At 46.4% G+C, this 20,961-nt stretch overlaps 2 protein-coding genes and 1 long non-coding RNA gene across 3 annotated transcripts in view; 2 read left to right on the plus strand and 1 right to left on the minus strand.

Moving 5' to 3' along the window:
* The window catches only part of LOC118942075 (uncharacterized), a 784,985-nt gene that overhangs the window by 390,139 nt on the left and 373,885 nt on the right, over positions 1–20,961 (plus strand). The window lies entirely within an intron of this gene.
* LOC110499602 (leucine-rich repeat, immunoglobulin-like domain and transmembrane domain-containing protein 2) lies at positions 287–3,564 on the plus strand. Its single transcript, XM_021576726.3, has 3 exons — positions 287–464; positions 825–1,612; positions 2,269–3,564. Exons 1-3 carry the CDS (start codon positions 355–357, stop codon positions 3,111–3,113), a joined length of 1,743 nt encoding a protein of 580 aa, XP_021432401.3. The 5' UTR covers positions 287–354; the 3' UTR covers positions 3,114–3,564.
* The window catches only part of LOC110499560 (cadherin-related family member 1a-like), a 31,247-nt gene continuing 28,090 nt past the window's right edge, over positions 17,805–20,961 (minus strand). Inside the window, exon 17 of the mRNA XM_090211957.1 lies at positions 17,805–18,584. Within this exon, the coding sequence (XP_090068083.1) occupies positions 17,964–18,584 (621 nt within the window). The 3' untranslated portion in view covers positions 17,805–17,963. The remainder of the gene's footprint in view (positions 18,585–20,961) is intronic.

The raw sequence follows: 20,961 nt of genomic DNA on the forward strand, positions 1-20,961 counted from the left end.
TGTGTGTGTGGGGGGGGGCAGGTAATGGCATCTAGGATTTGATACCAGCAACCCTCCGGTTGCCAGCTCACTTCCTGGCAGATTTTTCCAGTAGGACCCGGTTTTCAAACGGGCAACTTTCCGGTTTACTGGCTTGCCCCTCTAACCACTATGCTACCTGCCACCCCACGAGGACGATTATAGCTAAAAAAATATTAAAAAAGACAAACTTTCAGCGTGTTTTAACTTATCATTTGGTGTCTCAAAGGGATTGCATCAAGGAAGATTAAGGTAATAGGTTTACCTCTACTGTCCGTCCCTCCCTGTGGAGATGCTCGGCTCTAATGCTTCACATGGGTTTCTGTTAAAGGAATTATGGCCACCTTGTATACAGTATTAGCTATAGCTTGGCTATTCTATAAAGTAACTCCTGCCTCGACATCTTGTTTACCCGGCTGCTCTTGCACAAATGATAACTTGGGAAGGTAAGTCGTTTGTTGTCAGTTCTTGTGTAGCCAGTTTTGTACCGAGTTTCCTTACGGTGTCAGGACGTTATATGCAGTATTGACTGATCAAGTGTAGGCTATTACTGAACTCAATGGTGGCTTTTCATGACTGGTTTTAACAATAGACAATATGGAGAGATAACATTTTACATTGACATTTTAAGTCATTTAGCAGACGCTCTTATCCAGAGTGATTTGCAGGAGCACATCCACAAATTGTTCACAAAGTCGGCACTTAACCGCTAGGCTACGTGCCGCATGTGTCTATGATGAAAGGAATATAGATAACTTCCTCTAACCGTACTTCCATAACCCATAATGTTTTGGTTTTATTTTTAGATCCTTACTTTGTATGGAAACAGCCATGGGACGAATCCCAGACAACGTCCCAAATTATTTCAGTAAAATTCGAATAGAGAATTCCCACCTGACCGAATTACCGAGCGGCTCCTTCTCTAAAGTCACTGCCTTGGCTTCTCTATGGTTGAATTTCAACGACATCACCCTAATGAACATCAAGAGTCTGGAGGGTCTGACGAATTTAACGGAACTGCGGCTCCAGGGAAACAAGCTGCGTTCAGTCCCATGGACAGCATTCCAGGACACGCCGAACCTGAACATTTTGGACCTGAAACTCAATCGACTAGACGTGCTCCCGGAATCCGCCCTGAGACAACTACCGGGCTTGACCTATTTAGATTTATCCTTCAATCAGCTTACTGTCATATCCAGGGATGTCTTCCTCAACTGGCCTCTCCTCAACACTCAGGAGAGAAAAGGACGTAAAGAGGCCAGCAGTGGAGAGGCCAACGTTGTTTTAGCGCTGCACGACAACCCGTGGCTGTGTGACTGCCGCCTCAAAGGTTTCGTTGAGTTTATCAAAACCATTAGTCCACCTCTAATTCTGATGAACTCGTACCTGACGTGCACGGGCCCCAGTTCCAGGGCGGGGAAGTTCTTCCACGAAGTCGGTTTGAAAACATGCATGAAGCCCGAGGCCTCAGCCACAGAAACCAACATGACTGTGTCACTGGGGGACAAGGTAACCCTCCAGTGCTTAGTCAAAGCCAGGCCTGAACCCTCCATCCATTGGTCATACAACCTGAAGATTATAAAGGGATTTACTGGTAAGGTTTTATTTAATTGCAAATTCTAGGCTACCATCCATTAGAATGCTGTGACTTTGCTGCAGTGGGGTATTTACCACGATATCATATGTCAGTCCTAGTTTATTGTAAGCTACACCACTTTGATGACAGGATTTAGGACAAGCAGGCTAATGCATGTGTATGTCATTCATGACTTTGGTAGGCTCTTGATGTTTCTACGTTTCTAAGTAGAAAAGCCGCCATAGATTGATTGCAACAGCTTTTCTTGTAGGCAAACTCAACAATAGTGTCTAGTTAACCCACATTTCCCCTGGCGCCGAAGACGTGGATGGCGATTATGGCAGACCCCCCCCCCCCCCCCCCCCGCACCTCTCTGATTCAGAGGGGTTAAATGTTGAAGACATATTTCAGTTGAATGCATTCAGTTGTACAACTGACTAGGTACCCCCCATTTCCCTATTCATAATGCAACATATTACTGTAAATATTGTAAATATACTGTACAATATGTACCTGTTTAAACACCAACAACTCAACATCCCACTGGGTACAGATGTCAATTCAACGTCTATTCCACATTGGTTCAACGTCATTTCATTTAAATGACTTGGAAACAACGTTGATTCAACCAGTGTATGCCAAGTGGGATAATTGTCCTTTCTCTCCCTCTTCAGTGGCAGAGACCCGTGTGGACGATGAGACCATCAGATCTCAGCTGGTCATCCCATCCATGCACCTGGAAGACCGAGGCGTCTACACCTGCTTCGCCAACAACTTTATCGGCAACTTCTCCGTCAGTTTCCTGATCAACATCAAGTCTTTCAACGCCTCCTCCTCCTCCCGCGGTGCCGCCATGTCTCGTCCCCCGTTCCCCCTGTCCTCAGCCGACGAGAACGTCTACATTGACATACGCATCTCCAAGCAGACGGTCTACGGCATCACTCTGGAGTGGTACGCTGCGACGGACAACCCTGCAGAGACCTGGTTCACCATCCACTTGGGGAAATACCACTCTGACAAAAAGGAGTTGACATACATCGGGCCGGGCATCAACACCTATGAGGTCAACGGCCTCCTACCGGTTAGTAAATACGAGGTGTGTGTGACGCTGAAGAACCAGACCCCTCGTGCCGGTCAGTGCATCGTGTTCTTAACAGGAAGTGACATCAGCCAGCTGGAACAACGGGAGAAGTTCATCCATATTATTGTGATCATGTGTGCCATGGTGCTTGCGGTGCCCGTGGGAATGTACGCCTGCACCACCGACACCAGATGTACGTTCAGCTACCTGGACCGCTGTACGGAGCAGTGTAAGAGGAGGAGGAGGCAGGAGAAGACCCTGAGGACCAATGGGGAGAGACAGGGGACCTTCGACAGCCTCCAGGCCGCCAGCGATGAAGGACTCTGTCGTGACTCTGAAGAGTTGATGATGAAGAGGAGGTCCTCCCAGGATAAAAACAACCACAAGGGCAGAGTACAAGATCCACAAGAGACAAACATTGGAGCAAAGCTTTATTAGCTCTAGGTTTAACGTTAAAAAAGTAAAAAATGAAATGTACTAAGATACCTAGTGTTAGAAATGCAGAGCAGTCTTCTGTGAAGTGAAGCTTCAGGAAACACATCTGGAAAGCTACAAGTTATGAAGACTGAAATGCCTTTCTTCCACGACTGTAGGGAAGTATTGTATTGTTTTATCAAAATGCCCCGTCTCTAAGTAATCAAATGTTAATTTTTTTTCAACTTTATATGCTGTATCTTTGGGATATGGTGTTTTTCTTAGCTTCATTGTTCTTCTCTGTTTTAAAAGGAATAACCAATCTGGCAAGAAATCACGAATGTTGCTTCTATGCATGTAATATCGTTGAAATATTTCCTTGTCTTCAGAATGTCGTGAACTGCTGCTCATTGAAAATAATTATTTCAGAGCCACACCAGGTTCAGTCAAATATACAATAACCATGCCTTTGCACTACGACCTTTGTAATGAATGAGGCTTCTTTGCTATTGTATTCCTGTTTTGGGGGGGTGGGTGGGATAATGGGGATTAGAGTTAGGGGTGAAGCTGGACACTATAGACAGCAGGGTCCTAATAGCTCCCTACCAAAATCCCATAGGTACTGTAGGTCAAACGTAGTGCCCTACACTAAGAATAGGGTTCTATCTTAACCATGTCTCTCGGTGACAATAGGGTTCTATACTTAGATCTTAACCATGTCTCTCAGTGACAATAGGGTTCTATAGTTAGATCTTAACCATGTCTCTCAGTGAGAATAGGGTTCTATACTTAGATCTTAACCATGTCTCTCAGAGAGAATAGGGTTCTATAGTTAGATCTTAACCATGTCTCTCAGTGAGAATAGGGTTCTATAGTTAGATCTTAACCATGTCTCTCAGAGAGAATAGGGTTCTATACTTAGATCTTAACCATGTCTCTCAGAGAGAATAGGGTTCTATACTTAGATCTTAACCATGTCTCAGAGAGAATAGGGTTCTACTTAGATCTTAACCATGTCTCTCGGAGAGAGTAGGGTTCTACTTAGATCTTAACCATGTCTCTCAGAGAGAATAGGCAACATGAGATCTTCTCTGAGTGACTGCATTAGATTATCCTTTCTGATATCTATTTTTTATACAGTACCAATCAAAAGTTTGGACACACCTACTCATTCAAGGGTTTTATTTATTTTTTACTTTTTTCCACATTGTAGAATAATAGTGACGACATTAAAACTATGAAATAAAACATCATGTAGTAACCAAAAAAGTGTTAAACAAATAAAAAAAAGTAGCCACCCTTTGCCTTGATGGCAGATTTGCACACTCCTGGCATTCCCTCAACCAGCTTCACCTGGAATGCTTAAGGAGTTCCCACATCTTGGCTGCTTTTCCTTTACTCTGCGGTCCAACTCATCCCAAACCATCTCAATTGGGTTGAGGTCAGGTGATTGTGGAGGCCAGGTCATCTGATACAGCAGTCCATCACTCTCCTTCTTGGTCAAATAGCCCTTACACAGCCTGTGGATGTGTTGGGTCATTGTCCTGTTGAAAAACAAATTATTGTCCCACTAAGTGCAAACCAGATGGGATGGCGTATCGCTGCAGAATGCTGTGATAGCCATGCTGGTTAAGTGTGCCTTGAATTCTAAATAAATCACTGACAGTGTCACCAGCAAAGCACCCCCACACTATCACACCTCCTCCTCCATGCTTCACGGGCGGGAACCACACATGCAGAGATCAGCCATTCACCTACTCTGCGTCTCACAAAGTTGAACCAAAAATCTCAAATTTGACCAAAGGACAGATTTCGACCGGTCTAATGTCCATTGCTGATGTTTCTTGGCCCAAGCAAGTCTCTTCTTATTATTGGTGTCCTTTAGTAGTGTTTTCTATGTGGCAATTGGACCATGAAGGCCTGATTCACGCTGTCTCCTCTGAACAGTTAATGTTGAGATGTGTCTGTTACTTGAACTCTGTGAAGCATTTATTTGGGCTGCAATTTCTGAGGCTGGTAACTCTAATGAACTTTTCATCTGCAGCAGAGGTAACTCTGGGTCTTCCTTTCCTGTGGCGGTCCTCATGAGAGCCAGTTTCATCATAGCGCTTGATGGTATTTCCGACTGCACTTGACGAAACTTTCAAAGTTCTGGAAATGTTCAGGTTTGAAGTAATGATGGACTGTTGTTTCTCTTTGCTTATTTGAGCTGTTCTTGCCATGATATGGACTTGGTCTTTTACCAAATAGGGCTATATTCTGTATACAAACCCTACCTTGTCACAACTCAACTGATCGGCTCAAACGCATTAAGAAAGAAAGAAATTCCACAAATTAACTTTTAACTAGGCACACCTGTTAATTGAAATGCAAGTCAGGTGACTACCTCATGAAGCTGATTGAGAGAATGCCAAGAGTGTGCAAGGCTGTCATCAAGGCAAAGGGTGGCTACTTTGAAGAATCTAAAATATCAAATATATTTTGATTTGTTTAACATTCTTTTCGTTACTACATGATTCCATGTGTGTTATTTCATAGTTGTGATGTCTTCACTATTATTCTACAATGTAGAAAATAGTACAAATAAAGAAAAACCCTTGAATGAGTCGGTGTGTCCAAACTGTTGACTGGTTCTGTATATAAAATAGACATTATCTGTCACATTAGAGGGTAAATAGTCTACTCTTAAATTGACTTGAATGTACTTTTGCATTCAACAATGATCTAAAATATCTGTCTTTCACATGCCAATGAGATCCAAACCTGTATAGTCTTCAATAAATTCACATCTATTGTGGAGTTGAAGATATTCTACTTCTGTGATTTGTATCATCATACTTTTCACTTTATTAAGGGAACAATTCCGGTAACTTTTCCAAAATGTTTAGATTTTCCAGATCTCCCAGTTGGAAGACTCCCGGGATCGGAAGAGAATATGCAGGTATCCCTCACCTACTGAATTGACAGGGATCCCTCACCTACTGAACTGACAGGGATCCCTCACCTACTGAACTGACAGTTATCCCTCACCACTGACAGGTATCCCTCACCTACTGACAGGTATCCCTCACCTACTGACAGGTATCCCTCACCTACTGAACTGACAGGTATCCATAGACTACTGAACTGACAGGTATCCCTAGTCTACTGAACTGACAGGTATCCCTAGTCTACTGAACTGACAGGTATCCCTAGACTACTGAACTGACAGGTATCCCTGGACTAATGAACTGACATGTATCCCTAGACTACTGAACTAACAGGTATTCCTAGACTAATGAACTGACAGGTATCCCTAGACTACTGAACTGACTGAGGTTGGGTTAGCCTACTGAACTGCCTGTTGCTGGGTTAGCCTACTGAACTGACTGTTGTTGGGATTGACTACTGAACTGCCTGTTGTTGGGTTAGACTACTGAACTGCCTGTTGTTGGGTTAGCCTACTGAACTGACTGTTGTTGGGTTAGCCTACTGAACTGACTGTTGTTGGGATTGACTACTGAACTGCCTGTTGTTGGGTTTGCCTACTGAACTGCCTGTTGTTGGGTTAGCCTACTGAACTGACTGTTGTTGGGTTTGACTACTGAACTGCCTGTTGTTGGGTTTGACTACTGAACTGACTGTTGTTGGGTTAGCCTACTGAACTGACTGTTGTTGGGTTAGCCTACTGAACTGACTGTTGTTGGGTTTGACTACTGAACTGACTGTTGTTGGGTTAGCCTACTGAACTGACTGTTGTTGGGTTAGCCTACTGAACTGACTGTTGTTGGGTTTGACTACTGAACTGACTGTTGTTGGGTTTGACTACTGAACTGCCTGTTGTTGGGTTAGCCTACTGAACTGCCTGTTGTTGGGTTAGCCTACTGAACTGCCTGTTGTTGGGTTAGCCTGCTGAACTGACAGGTGGGTTTGACTACTGAACTGACAGGTTGGCTGACAGGTGGGTTTGACTACTGAACTGACAGGTGGGTTTGACTACTGAACTGACTGTTGTTGGGTTTGCCTACTGAACTGCCTGTTGTTGGGTTAGCCTACTGAACTGACTGTTGTTGGGTTTGACTACTGAACTGCCTGTTGTTGGGTTTGACTACTGAACTGACTGTTGTTGGGTTAGCCTACTGAACTGACTGTTGTTGGGTTAGCCTACTGAACTGACTGTTGTTGGGTTTGACTACTGAACTGACTGTTGTTGGGTTAGCCTACTGAACTGACTGTTGTTGGGTTAGCCTACTGAACTGACTGTTGTTGGGTTTGACTACTGAACTGACTGTTGTTGGGTTTGACTACTGAACTGCCTTTTGTTGGGTTAGCCTACTGAACTGCCTGTTGTTGGGTTAGCCTACTGAACTGCCTGTTGTTGGGTTAGCCTACTGAACTGCCTGTTGTTGGGTTAGCCTGCTGAACTGACAGGTGGGTTTGACTACTGAACTGACAGGTTGGCTGACAGGTTGGTTTGACTACGGAACTGACAGGTTGGTTTGACTACTGAACTGACAGGTGGGTTTGACTACGGAACTGACAGGTGGGTTTGACTACTGAACTGACAGGTTGGTTTGAGTACTGAACTGACAGGTGGGTTTGACTACTGAACTGACAGGTGGGTTTGACTACTGAACTGACTGAGGTGGGTTTGACTACTGAACTGACTGAGGTTGGTTTGACTACGGAACTGACTGAGGTTGGTTTGACTACTGAACTGACAGGTTGGCTGACAGGTGGGTTTGACTACTGAACTGACTGAGGTGGGTTTGACTACTGAACTGACAGGTGGGTTTGACTACTGAACTGACTGAGCTTGGTTTGAGTACTGAACTGACAGGTGGGTTTGAGTACTGAACTGCCTGTTGTTGGGTTTGACTACTGAACTGACTGAGGTGGGTTTGACTACTGAACTGACAGGTGGGTTTGACTACTGAACTGACAGGTGGGTTTGACTACTGAACTGACAGGTGGGTTTGACTACTGAACTGACTGAGGTGAGTTTGACTACTGAACTGACTGAGGTTGGTTTGACTACTGAACTGACAGGTGGGTTTGACTACTGAACTGACAGGTGGGTTTGACTACTGAACTGACAGGTGGGTTTGACTACTGAACTGACAGGTGGGTTTGACTACTGAACTGACAGGTGGGTTTGTCTACTGAACTGACAGGTGAGTTTGACTACTGAACTGACTGAGGTGGGTTTGACTACTGAACTGACAGGTGGGTTTGACTACTGAACTGACAGGTGAGTTTGACTACTGAACTGACTGAGGTGGGTTTGACTACTGAACTGACAGGTGGGTTTGACTACTGAACTGACAGGTGGGTTTGTCTACTGAACTGACTGAGGTGGGTTTGACTACTGAACTGACTGGTGGGTTTGACTACTGAACTGACTGAGGTGGGTTTGACTACTGAACTGACTGAGGTTGGTTTGACTACTGAACTGACAGGTGAGTTTGACTACTGAACTGACAGGTGAGTTTGACTACTGAACTGACAGGTGGGTTTGACTACTGAACTGACAGGTGGGTTTGACTACTGAACTGACAGGTGGGTTTGACTACTGAACTGACAGGTGAGTTTGACTACTGAACTGACAGGTGAGTTTGACTACTGAACTGACAGGTGAGTTTGACTACTGAACTGACAGGTGGGTTTGACTACTGAACTGACAGGTGGGTTTGACTACTGAACTGACAGGTGGGTTTGACTACTGAACTGACAGGTGGGTTTGACTACTGAACTGACAGGTGGGTTTGACTACGGAACTGACTGAGGTGGGTTTGACTACTGAACTGACAGGTGGGTTTGACTACTGAACTGACAGGTGGGTTTGACTACTGAACTGACAGGTGGGTTTGACTACTGAACTGACAGGTGAGTTTGACTACTGAACTGACAGATGAGTTTGACTACTGAACTGACAGGTGAGTTTGTCGACAATACACATTTGATTGAATCCCAGACTTTGTGTGCTTGAACTGAATAATGACGTACAGTACTATACCTATCGACACATAAACATTTCGTTTATTTACTTTATTCATCATTTATTGCAGCACACAAAAAAATCTTCTCATTTTTTTTTCTTCTTTCAAACCAAATTCTAACATACACATACCAATAACTGACAGACGCAGACAAACAACGACTATATCTCCTCTGCCCAGACCTGCCTGGTCACTTCTCCATCTCTAGTACCTGCCTGGTCACTTCTCCATCTCTAGTACCTGCCTGGTCACTACTCCATCTCTACTACCTGCCTGGTCACACCTCCATCCCCAGTACCTGCCTGGTCACTCCTCCATCCCTAGTACCTGCCTGGTCACTCCTCCATCCCTAGTACCTGCCTGGTCACTCCTCCATCCCTAGTACCTGCCTGGTCACTCATCCATCCCTAGTACCTGCCTGGTCACTCCTCAATCCCTAGTACCTGCCTGGTCACTCCTCCATCCCTACTGTAGTACCTGCCTGGTCACTCCTCCATCCCTAGTACCTGCCTGGTCACTCCTCCATCTCTAGTACCTGCCTGGTCACTCCTCCATCCCTACTGTAGTACCTGCCTGGTTACTCCTCCATCCCTAGTACCTGCCTGGTCACTCCTCCATCCCTAGTACCTGCCTGGTGACTCCTCCATCTCTAGTACCTGCCTGGTCACTCCTCCATCCCTAGTACCTGCCTGGTCACTCCTCCATCCCTACTGTAGTACCTGCCTGGTCACTCCTCCATCCCTAGTACCTGCCTGGTCACTCCTCCATCCCTAGTACCTGCCTGGTCACTCCTCCATCTCTAGTACCTGCCTGGTCACTCCTCCATCCCTAGTACCTGCCTGGTCACTCCTCCATCCCTAGTATCTGCCTGGTCACTCCTCCATCTCTAGTACCTGCCAGGTCACTCCTCCATCGCTAGTACCTCCCTGGTCACTCCTCCATCCCTACTGTAGTACCTGCCTGGTCACTCCTCCATCCCTAGTACCTGCCTGGTCACTCCTCCATCCCTACTGTAGTACCTCCCTGGTCACTCCTCCATCCCTACTGTAGTACCTGCCTGGTCACTCCTCCATCCCTACTGTAGTACCTCCCTGGTCACTCCTCCATCCCTACTGTAGTACCTCCCTGGTCACTCCTCCATCCCTAGTACCTGCCTGATCACTCCTCCATCCCTAGTACCTGCCTGGTCACTCCTCCATCCCTACTGTAGTACCTCCCTGGTCACTCCTCCATCCCTACTGTAGTACCTCCCTGGTCACTCCTCCATCCCTACTGTAGTACCTCCCTGGTCACTCCTCCATCCCTAGTACCTGCCTGATCACTCCTCCATCCATAGTACCTGCCTGGTCACTCCTCCATCCCTACTGTAGTACCTCCCTGGTCACTCCTCCATCCCTAGTACCTGCCTGATCACTCCTCCATTCCTAGTTCCTGCCTGGTCACTCCTCCATCCCTAGTACCTGCCTGGTCACTCCTCCATCCTTACTGTAGTTCCTGCCTGGTCACTCCTCCATCCCTACTGTAGTACCTCCCTGGTCACTCCTCCATCCCTACTGTAGTACCTGCCTGGTCACTCCTCCATCCCTAGTACCTGCCTGGTCACTCCTCCATCCCTACTGTAGTACCTCCCTGGTCACTCCTCCATCCCTACTGTAGTACCTCCCTGGTCACTCCTCCATCCCTAGTACCTGCCTGGTCACTCCTCCATCCTTACTGTAGTACCTGCCTGGTCACTCCTCCATCCCTAGTACCTGCCTGGTCACTCCTCCATCCCTACTGTAGTACCTCCCTGGTCACTCCTCCATCCCTACTGTAGTACCTCCCTGGTCACTCCTCCATCCCTACTGTAGTACCTCCCTGGTCACTCCTCCATCCCTACTGTAGTACCTCCCTGGTCACTCCTCCATCCCTACTGTAGTACCTCCCTGGTCACTCCTCCATCCCTACTGTAGTACCTCCCTGGTCACTCCTCCATCCCTACTGTAGTACCTCCCTGGTCACTACTCCATCCCTACTGTAGTACCTCCCTGGTCACTCCTCCATCCCTACTGTAGTACCTCCCTGGTCACTCCTCCATCCCTACTGTAGTACCTCCCTGGTCACTCCTCCATCCCTACTGTAGTACCTCCCTGGTCACTCCTCCATCCCTAGTACCTGCCTGGTCACTCCTCCATCCTTACTGTAGTACCTGCCTGGTCACTCCTCCATCCCTAGTACCTGCCTGGTCACTCCTCCATCCCTACTGTAGTACCTCCCTGGTCACTCCTCCATCCCTACTGTAGTACCTCCCTGGTCACTCCTCCATCCCTACTGTAGTACCTCCCTGGTCACTCCTCCATCCCTACTGTAGTACCTCCCTGGTCACTCCTCCATCCCTACTGTAGTACCTCCCTGGTCACTCCTCCATCCCTACTGTAGTACCTCCCTGGTCACTCCTCCATCCCTACTGTAGTACCTCCCTGGTCACTCCTCCATCCCTACTGTAGTACCTCCCTGGTCACTCCTCCATCCCTACTGTAGTACCTCCCTGGTCACTCCTCCATCCCTACTGTAGTACCTCCCTGGTCACTCCTCCATCCCTAGTACCCGCCTGGTCACTCCTCCATCCCTACTGTAGTACCTGCCTGGTCACTCCTCCATCCCTACTGTAGTACCTCCCTGGTCACTCCTCCATCCCTAGTACCTGCCTGGTCACTCCTCCATCCTTTTCTGTAGTACCTGCCTGGTCACTCCTCCATCCCTACTGTAGTACCTCCCTGGTCACTCCTCCATCCCTACTGTAGTACCTCCCTGGTCACTCCTCCATCCCTACTGTAGTACCTCCCTGGTCACTCCTCCATCCCTACTGTAGTACCTCCCTGGTCACTCCTCCATCCCTACTGTAGTACCTCCCTGGTCACTCCTCCATCCCTACTGTAGTACCTCCCTGGTCACTCCTCCATCCCTACTGTAGTACCTGCCTGGTCACTCCTCCATCCCTACTGTAGTACCTCCCTGGTCACTCCTCCATCCCTACTGTAGTACCTGCCTGGTCACTCCTCCATCCCTACTGTAGTACCTCCCTGGTCACTCCTACATCCCTACTGTAGTACCTCCCTGGTCACTCCTCCATCCCTACTGTAGTACCTCCCTGGTCACTCCTCCATCCCTACTGTAGTACCTCCCTGGTCACTCCTCCATCCCTACTGTAGTACCTCCCTGGTCACTCCTCCATCCCTACTGTAGTACCTCCCTGGTCACTCCTCCATCCCTAGTACCTGCCTGGTCACTCCTCCATCCCTACTGTAGTACCTCCCTGGTCACTCCTCCATCCCTACTGTAGTACCTCCCTGGTCACTCCTCCATCCCTACTGTAGTACCTCCCTGGTCACTCCTCCATCCCTACTGTAGTACCTCCCTGGTCACTCCTCCATCCCTACTGTAGTACCTCCCTGGTCACTCCTCCATCCCTACTGTAGTACCTCCCTGGTCACTCATCCATCCCTACTGTAGTACCTCCCTGGTCACTCCTCCATCCCTACTGTAGTACCTCCCTGGTTACTCCTCCATCCCTACTGTAGTACCTCCCTGGTCACTCCTCCATCCCTACTGTAGTACCTCCCTGGTCACTCCTCCATCCCTACTGTAGTACCTCCCTGGTCACTCCTCCATCCCTACTGTAGTACCTCCCTGGTCACTCCTCCATCCCTACTGTAGTACCTCCCTTGTCACTCCTCCATCCCTACTGTAGTACCTCCCTGGTCACTCCTCCATCCCTACTGTAGTACCTCCCTGGTCACGCCTCCATCCCTACTGTAGTACCTCCCTGGTCACTCCTCCATCCCTACTGTAGTACCTCCCTGGTCACTCCTCCATCCCTACTGTAGTACCTCCCTGGTCACTCCTCCATCCCTACTGTAGTACCTCCCTGGTCACTACTCCATCCCTACTGTAGTACCTCCCTGGTCACTCCTCCATCTCTAGTACCTCCCTGGTCACTCCTCCATCCCTACTGTAGTACCTCCCTGGTCACTCCTCCATCCCTACTGTAGTACCTCCCTGGTCACTCCTCCATCCCTACTGTAGTACCTCCCTGGTCACTCCTCCATCCCTACTGTAGTACCTCCCTGGTCACTCCTCCATCCCTACTGTAGTACCTCCCTGGTCACTCCTCCATCCCTACTGTAGTACCTGCCTGGTCACTCCTCCATCCTTACTGTAGTACCTGCCTGGTCACTCCTCCATCCCTAGTACCTGCCTGGTCACTCCTCCATCCCTACTGTAGTACCTCCCTGGTCACTCCTCCATCCCTACTGTAGTACCTCCCTGGTCACTCCTCCATCCCTACTGTAGTACCTCCCTGGTCACTCCTCCATCCCTACTGTAGTACCTCCCTGGTCACTCCTCCATCCCTACTGTAGTACCTCCCTGGTCACTCCTCCATCCCTACTGTAGTACCTCCCTGGTCACTACTCCATCCCTACTGTAGTACCTCCCTGGTCACTCCTCCATCTCTAGTACCTCCCTGGTCACTCCTCCATCCCTACTGTAGTACCTCCCTGGTCACTCCTCCATCCCTACTGTAGTACCTCCCTCGTCACTCCTCCATCCCTACTGTAGTACCTCCCTGGTCACTCCTCCATCCCTACTGTAGTACCTCCCTGGTCACTCCTCCATCCCTACTATAGTACCTCCCTGGTCACTCCTCCATCCCTAGTACCCGCCTGGTCACTCCTCCATCCCTACTGTAGTACCTCCCTGGTCACTCCTCCATCCCTACTGTAGTACCTCCCTGGTCACTCCTCCATCCCTACTGTAGTACCTCCCTGGTCACTACTCCATCCCTACTGTAGTACCTCCCTGGTCACTCCTCCATCTCTAGTACCTCCCTGGTCACTCCTCCATCCCTACTGTAGTACCTCCCTGGTCACTCCTCCATCCCTACTGTAGTACCTCCCTGGTCACTCCTCCATCCCTACTGTAGTACCTCCCTGGTCACTCCTCCATCCCTACTGTAGTACCTCCCTGGTCACTCCTCCATCCCTACTGTAGTACCTCCCTGGTCACTCCTCCATCCTTACTGTAGTACCTGCCTGGTCACTCCTCCATCCCTAGTACCTGCCTGGTCACTCCTCCATCCCTACTGTAGTACCTCCCTGGTCACTCCTCCATCCCTACTGTAGTACCTCCCTGGTCACTCCTCCATCCCTACTGTAGTACCTCCCTGGTCACTCCTCCATCCCTAGTACCTGCCTGGTCACTCCTCCATCCCTACTGTAGTACCTCCCTGGTCACTCCTCCATCCCTACTGTAGTACCTCCCTGGTCACTCCTCCATCCCTACTGTAGTACCTCCCTGGTCACTCCTCCATCCCTACTGTAGTACCTCCCTGGTCACTCCTCCATCCCTACTGTAGTACCTCCCTGGTCACTCCTCCATCCCTACTGTAGTACCTGCCTGGTCACTCCTCCATCCCTACTGTAGTACCTCCCTGGTCACTCCTCCATCCCTACTGTAGTACCTCCCTGGTCACTCCTCCATCCCTACTGTAGTACCTCCCTGGTCACTCCTCCATCCCTACTGTAGTACCTCCCTGGTCACTCCTCCATCCCTACTGTAGTTCCTGCCTGGTCACTCCTCCATCCCTACTGTAGTACCTCCCTGGTCACTCCTCCATCCCTACTGTAGTACCTCCCTGGTCACTCCTCCATCCCTACTGTAGTACCTCCCTGGTCACTCCTCCATCCCTACTGTAGTACCTGCCTGGTCACTCCTCCATCCCTACTGTAGTACCTGCCTGGTCACTCCTCCATCCCTACTGTAGTACCTCCCTGGTCACTCCTCCATCCCTAGTACCTGCCTGGTCACTCCTCCATCCCTAGTACCTGCCTGGTCACTCCTCCATCCCTACTGTAGTACCTGCATTATTGTTTGCCACATGGCCTTAAATTAAATTGTACCAATTTGTTTTTCTTGGTTACTATTTCAATAAATCATTATGGTTTTCATTTGTGTTAATGATGGAGGAGTCATTGATTGTTTTTTTTCCAAGAAGTGTTATGAGAAAATAATTGTCCAGCCCGTTTGATATCTCAGTACACTCCCACAAACATATTTCTGTAGTTCTAGTTTTAGTTTATTGTTTTCTGAAACTTAAATCTAGCTTATAAGAACAAACAAGATCCCCACACAATATAATTATTTTTAAAATATTTATTCAAAAAGATAAATATGAAGACAATATAAAGTTTTCACCTAAAGGGACTGGCAAGTGTTTTACACCATACATACAGTACATACACAGAATATATTTGATCATTATGTATCCAAAACATTTTCATAAAGTGTGTACATACTGTACACAGCGTGGAAGTGAATGCTTAAAAATTCTGACCAAGTTTATGGCCAATTTTGAGAAACAGTGATTATATTGACTCACGTGATTAGCTAATCTGCCTAATCTAGGGTGACTGATTTCCACAGTTTATTGTCTGAAGCAACAAAAAGATCCCTTCAGTTAAATGAGCAATCCAACACCAATCCACCACCAATCCACCACCAATCCAACACCAATCCAACACCAATCCAACACCAATCCACCACCAATCCACCAATCCACCAATCTACCAATCCACCACCAATCCAATACACCACCAATCCAACACCAATCCAACACCAATCCAACACCAATCCAACACCAATCCACCACCAATCCACCAATCCAACACCAATCCACCACCAATCCAACACCAATCCACCAATCCAACACCAATCCACCACCAATCCACCACCAATCCAATACACCACCAATCCAACACCAATCCAACACCAATCCACCACCAATCCAACACCAATCCACCAATCCAACACCAATCCACCACCAATCCACCACCAATCCAATACACCACCAATCCAACACCAATCCAACACCAATCCAACACCAATCCAACACCAATCCAACACCAATCCAACACCAATCCAACACCAATCCACCAATCCAACACCAATCCAACACCAATCCACCACCAATCCACCACCAATCCAATACACCACCAATCCAACACCAATCCAACACCAATCCAACACCAATCCACCAATCCAACACCAATCCACCACCAATCCAACACCAATCCACCAATCCAACACCAATCTAACACCAATCCACCACCAATCCAATACACCACCAATCTAACACCAATCCAACACCAATCCAACACCAATCCAACACTAATCCACCACCAATCCAATACCAATCCAATACCAATCCAATACCAATCCAATACCAATCCAATACCAATCCAGTAACCAATCCAATACCAACCCACCACCCATCCAACATCAATCCAACACCAATCCAACATCAATCCAACACCAATCCAACAGTAATCCACCCAATTAAAAGATTACCCTTTAGAAATGCAAAAGCATTTCAGAAGAAAAAGCAAGTGATTTGAAACAAGAGCGTCAGAATCTTCTAAGTCTCTACTTCAAAATACGACCAACGCCATTAGAATGTCACTACACTAATACTTCTCCTACATGTAAAATGTGGATTGACCAGATTGTTAACTTTCTTCCTCTTGGAAAAGCTCACGCATGACCTCCGCAAGAGACAGAACCAAGTTTGATAGACTCTGGTCTCCACTACTCAACTATATTTGAAATTGGACAGAGTGAATGGGGGTGATTAGGGGAAATGAGCAGATGCATGTTGTGTAAGGTGCTGTTCAAACCAATGATTTGCTCGTCGTCTCAGCTAAGGTTGGAAATAGCTAACAAGAACCTTGATAGTGCTGCTGCAAGTTTTAATTTTATTTTTTAATTTTATTTTTTACAGTTTTTTTAATTATTATTTGTCAGTTATTTTTTTAATGTATTTTTTTTTTAAAGTCTGTCAAATCTGTGAATGTGGAATGTGTTTTGTTGGTTGATTGAAACACTAAAGAAAACGAAATAAAACTTTAAATTGAAAAAAAAAGAAGAAAATAATAATTATAATGTCACTTCAGAGGTCTATGAGCACTTCATGTTTAAAAGCAACGCCATTTATCCTGTCAAGAATATCTCATATTTTATAGCTTATAGTCTTATATACCGTTAGCTGCATTATCACTTCGATGCACAAGTCAAAGTGAGTACATTTGCCAGGCAACATAGCTTACACATTAATCCGTATTCTATATTATAGCACTATTAATGAAAACATTACATGATCTTTTTAAGCAAATAAAATACAACTTTTCAGGAAATGTCAGGAACACACGTTCAGTTCTGTATACACATAAATGCGCAGTAATCCTTCCCTCAGACATTCTTGTTAACATGTTGTTTCCCTCAAGATGGCAGCAATGCAAAGACTTGTCTAACAAGGATCCCATTACATGATCTTCAAGATGGCAGCAATGCAACGACTTGTCTAACAATATCCCATTACATGATCTTCAAGATGGCAGAGCAGAAACAAGTCTAGTTATTTCTAATGGTGGATAACAGAGTGTGCATCCCAAGAGGCACCCTATTTCCCTAAATACTGCACTATTGTGGACCAGGGCCCAAGTGTCCAACGTGATGTTAACATCTTTAAGAACACATGTAGAAGTGGTTGGATTAAATAGGTTCAGTAAAATGTGTTGCAACATTGCTTTGACAAAGGACTTGCTTTGAAATTGTGTCGTCAATAACATTTTAAAGAAAATGAACCTGCTGTCCTCAACCTTCCTTTGGAGAACTTATTTGTATGGCTTTTAATATTTTTAAATGAATTTATCTTATTAACACTTTGTTCTAGCTAGCTATTTGTGTAGGTAGCTATCAAGTAAATCCTTTTGCAGTTTTACAATCCTAGGACTGAGTAACCTTCAGAAGTCGAGACAATTACTGACAGATTGGTTAGAGTGAAAACACACAACAATCAGATTTAATAATAGCTTGAGTTGCTCTCAATGATTTTCTGCTCTAGTCTCATTTTGAGTTCAGAGACCAGGGCTGAGCTGACGGGGATCCTAGAAGTGTCAGAGCTGATGTTGATCTCCCTGCTCTGGCTGGATGTCCTGGAACCAGTGGAGGTCAGGCCCTCAGAGACGGTGGGCACTGCTGCCCAGTGCCGGGGCCTCTCACTGGGCCTGGGGTTGGAGGACGGAGGAGGGCAGGATGGAGGGGGCAGGCAGGGAGCTCTAGGGGGCGTAGGCTTGGATTTTGACCTGGAGCACCGGGGGCCGCCTTTGTTGTTGAGGTTTACGTTGACACTCCCTGCTTCCTGGTCGCCTACAATGAACTTGTTTGACGAGTCATTTCCGCTACCACGGAACGGTACGTTAAAAGTCCATGGCTTGCGGTCCCTTGGCGGTCTCCGTCTGATGACGATGCGACGTGCCGGCATTATCCTGTTGGACTTGGTGTTGCGCAAGAACGTAGCCGTGGAGATCAAGACAGTGATCCCTACCAATATGCTGATGACACCAGCGACCATGCCAAGGGCCTTCATTGGGTTGTCCCTACTTTGCAATAAAAAGTCTGCCATAGGCCCATTGACTTGAGTCTGTAAAAAAGCACAAAGAGAAATACTTTTAATCATGGGATTAGATTATCAAACATTTTAAACATTCACCATTTAGGGTCCAAAGCATGCAGGCAAGCAGTGAGGTCAGTGATCAGACATGGATGATCCAAGCACCGACAGAGGAGCCTCAGACAGACTACACCTCTATAACAGTACTGACAGAGGAGCCTCAGACAGACTATGTCTCTATAACAGTAACAGTACTGACAGAGTAGCTCCAGGCAGACTACATCTCTATAACAGTACTGACAGAGGAGCCTCAGACAGACTACATCTCTATAACAGTAATGACGAGGAGCCTCAGACAGACTACATCTCTATAAAGGGTACTGACAGAGGAGCCTCAGGCAGACTACATCTCTATAACAGTACTGACAGAGTAGCTCCAGACAGACTACATCTCTATAACAGTAACAGTACTGACAGAGGAGCCTCAGTCAGACTACATCTCTATAACAGTAACAGTACTGACAGAGGAGCCTTAGACAGACTACATCTCTATAACAGTAACAGCATGATGACTGCAGGTGGTCCTTTGTGGCTCAGTTGGTGGGAAAAAAGCATGGGTTCAGCAACACCAAAGTTGGGGGTTCAATTCCCACAGGAAGCTCATAGATGCGCCAATGAAGTATGTACTCACTGTACTGGATAATAACATCTGTTACCTGGCATATACAGTGGGGAGAGCAAGTATTTGATACACTGCCGAATGTGCAGGTTTTCCCTACTTACAAAGCATGTAGAGGTCTGTCATTTGTATCATAGGTACACTTCAACTGTGAGAGACGGAATTTGCAATATAATGCTAATTAATTACTTAAAAATCATACAATGTGATTATCTGGATTTTCACAGTTGAAATGTAGCTATGGTAAAAATTACAGACCTCTACATGCTTTGTAAGTAGGAAAACCTGCAAAATCGGCAGTGCATCAAATACTTGTTCTCCCCACTGTATGATATTACGATATATGCGTTTGACGCTGATCCATTCATCCCAGCCTGCTGTGACTGTTGATCATCGAGGCTTACGATGTGACCCAAATTACAACCCATTCCCCACATGGTGCCCTGCCCGGTGGGCTCATCAGAACTGTCTGTTCCATCTGTTCACTAGCATGTTTCTGATGAGGATTTAAGTTCCTGTGACAGGTTCACAAAGCACTGCATTGACAGCTACTGGGTCTCTCTGGTTGACATGAGAGATTATTCTGTTCTTCTGACAAAGGAGCTCAAATAGACACTGGGCCTGAAATTAAATGACTTCACGTTTGTTACCTCAGTATAGTTGTTAGTGTAATAAACTGTTTAAAGTATGCTATGTTAAGTAGTTGGGTTAGTTAAGGTTAGAAGGCTATGTTAAGTATTTGGGTTAGTTAAGGTTGGAAGGCTATGGTAAGTATTTGGGTTAGTTAAGGTTGGACGGCTATGTTAATTAGTTGGGTTAGTTAAGGTTTGAAGGCTATGGTAAGTATTTGGGTTAGTTAAGGTTGGAAGGCTATGTTAAGTAGTTGGGTTAGTTAAGGTTGGACGGCTATGTTAATTCGTTGGGTTAGTTAAGGTTGGAAGGCTATGGTAAGTATTTGGGTTAGTTAAGGTTGGAAGGCTATGTTAAGGGTTAGTTAAGGTTGGAAGGCTATGTTAAGTATTTGGGTTAGTTAAGGTTAGAAGGCTATGTTAAGTATTTGGGTTAGTTAAGGTTAGAAGGCTATGTTAAGTATTTGGGTTAGTTAAGGTTGGAAGGCTATGTTAAGGGTTAGTTAAGGTTGGAAGGCTATGTTAAGGGTTAGTTAAGGTTGGAAGGCTATGGTAAGTATTTGGGTTAGTTAAGGTTGGAAGGCTATGGTAAGGGTTTGGGTTAGTTAAGGTTAGAAGGCTATTGTAAGGGTTTGGGTTAGTTAAGGTTAGATGGCTATTGTAAGGGTTTGGGTTAGTTAAGGTTAGAAGGCTATGGTAAGGGTTTGGGTTAGTTAAGGTTAGAAGGCTATGGTAAGGGTTTGGGTTAGTTAAGATTAGAAGGCTATTGTAAGGGTTTGGGTTAGTTAAGGTTAGAAGGCTATGGTAAGGGTTTGGGTTAGTTAAGGTTAGAAGGCTATGGTAAAGGTTTGGGTTAGTTAAGGTTAGAAGGCTATTGTAAGGGTTTGGGTTAGTTAAGGTTAGAAGGCTATTGTAAGGGTTTGGGTTAGTTAAGGTTAGAAGGCTATGGTAAAGGTTTGGGTTAGTTAAGGTTGGAAGGCTATGGTAAGGGTTTGGGTTAGTTAAGGTTGGAAGGCTATGGTAAGGGTTTGGGTTAGTTAAGGTTAGAAGGCTATGGTAAGGGTTTGGGTTAGTTAAGATTAGAAGGCTATGTATGATA

Source organism: Oncorhynchus mykiss, chromosome 20 (genome assembly GCF_057628025.1).
Source record: "Oncorhynchus mykiss isolate SJ-2025 chromosome 20, ASM5762802v1, whole genome shotgun sequence".
NCBI classification, from domain to species: domain Eukaryota; kingdom Metazoa; phylum Chordata; class Actinopteri; order Salmoniformes; family Salmonidae; genus Oncorhynchus; species Oncorhynchus mykiss.

Excerpts from the sequence above, each read along its gene's own strand:
- LOC110499602 (XM_021576726.3), top strand. The coding sequence starts at position 355 with ATGGCCACCTTGTATACAGTATTAGCTATAGCTTGGCTATTCTATAAA. Across the intron at positions 465-824 it reads ACAAATGATAACTTGGGAAG|ATCCTTACTTTGTATGGAAA; the intron begins GTAAGTCGTTTG and ends TTTTATTTTTAG. Across the intron at positions 1,613-2,268 it reads GATTATAAAGGGATTTACTG|TGGCAGAGACCCGTGTGGAC; the intron begins GTAAGGTTTTAT and ends CTCCCTCTTCAG.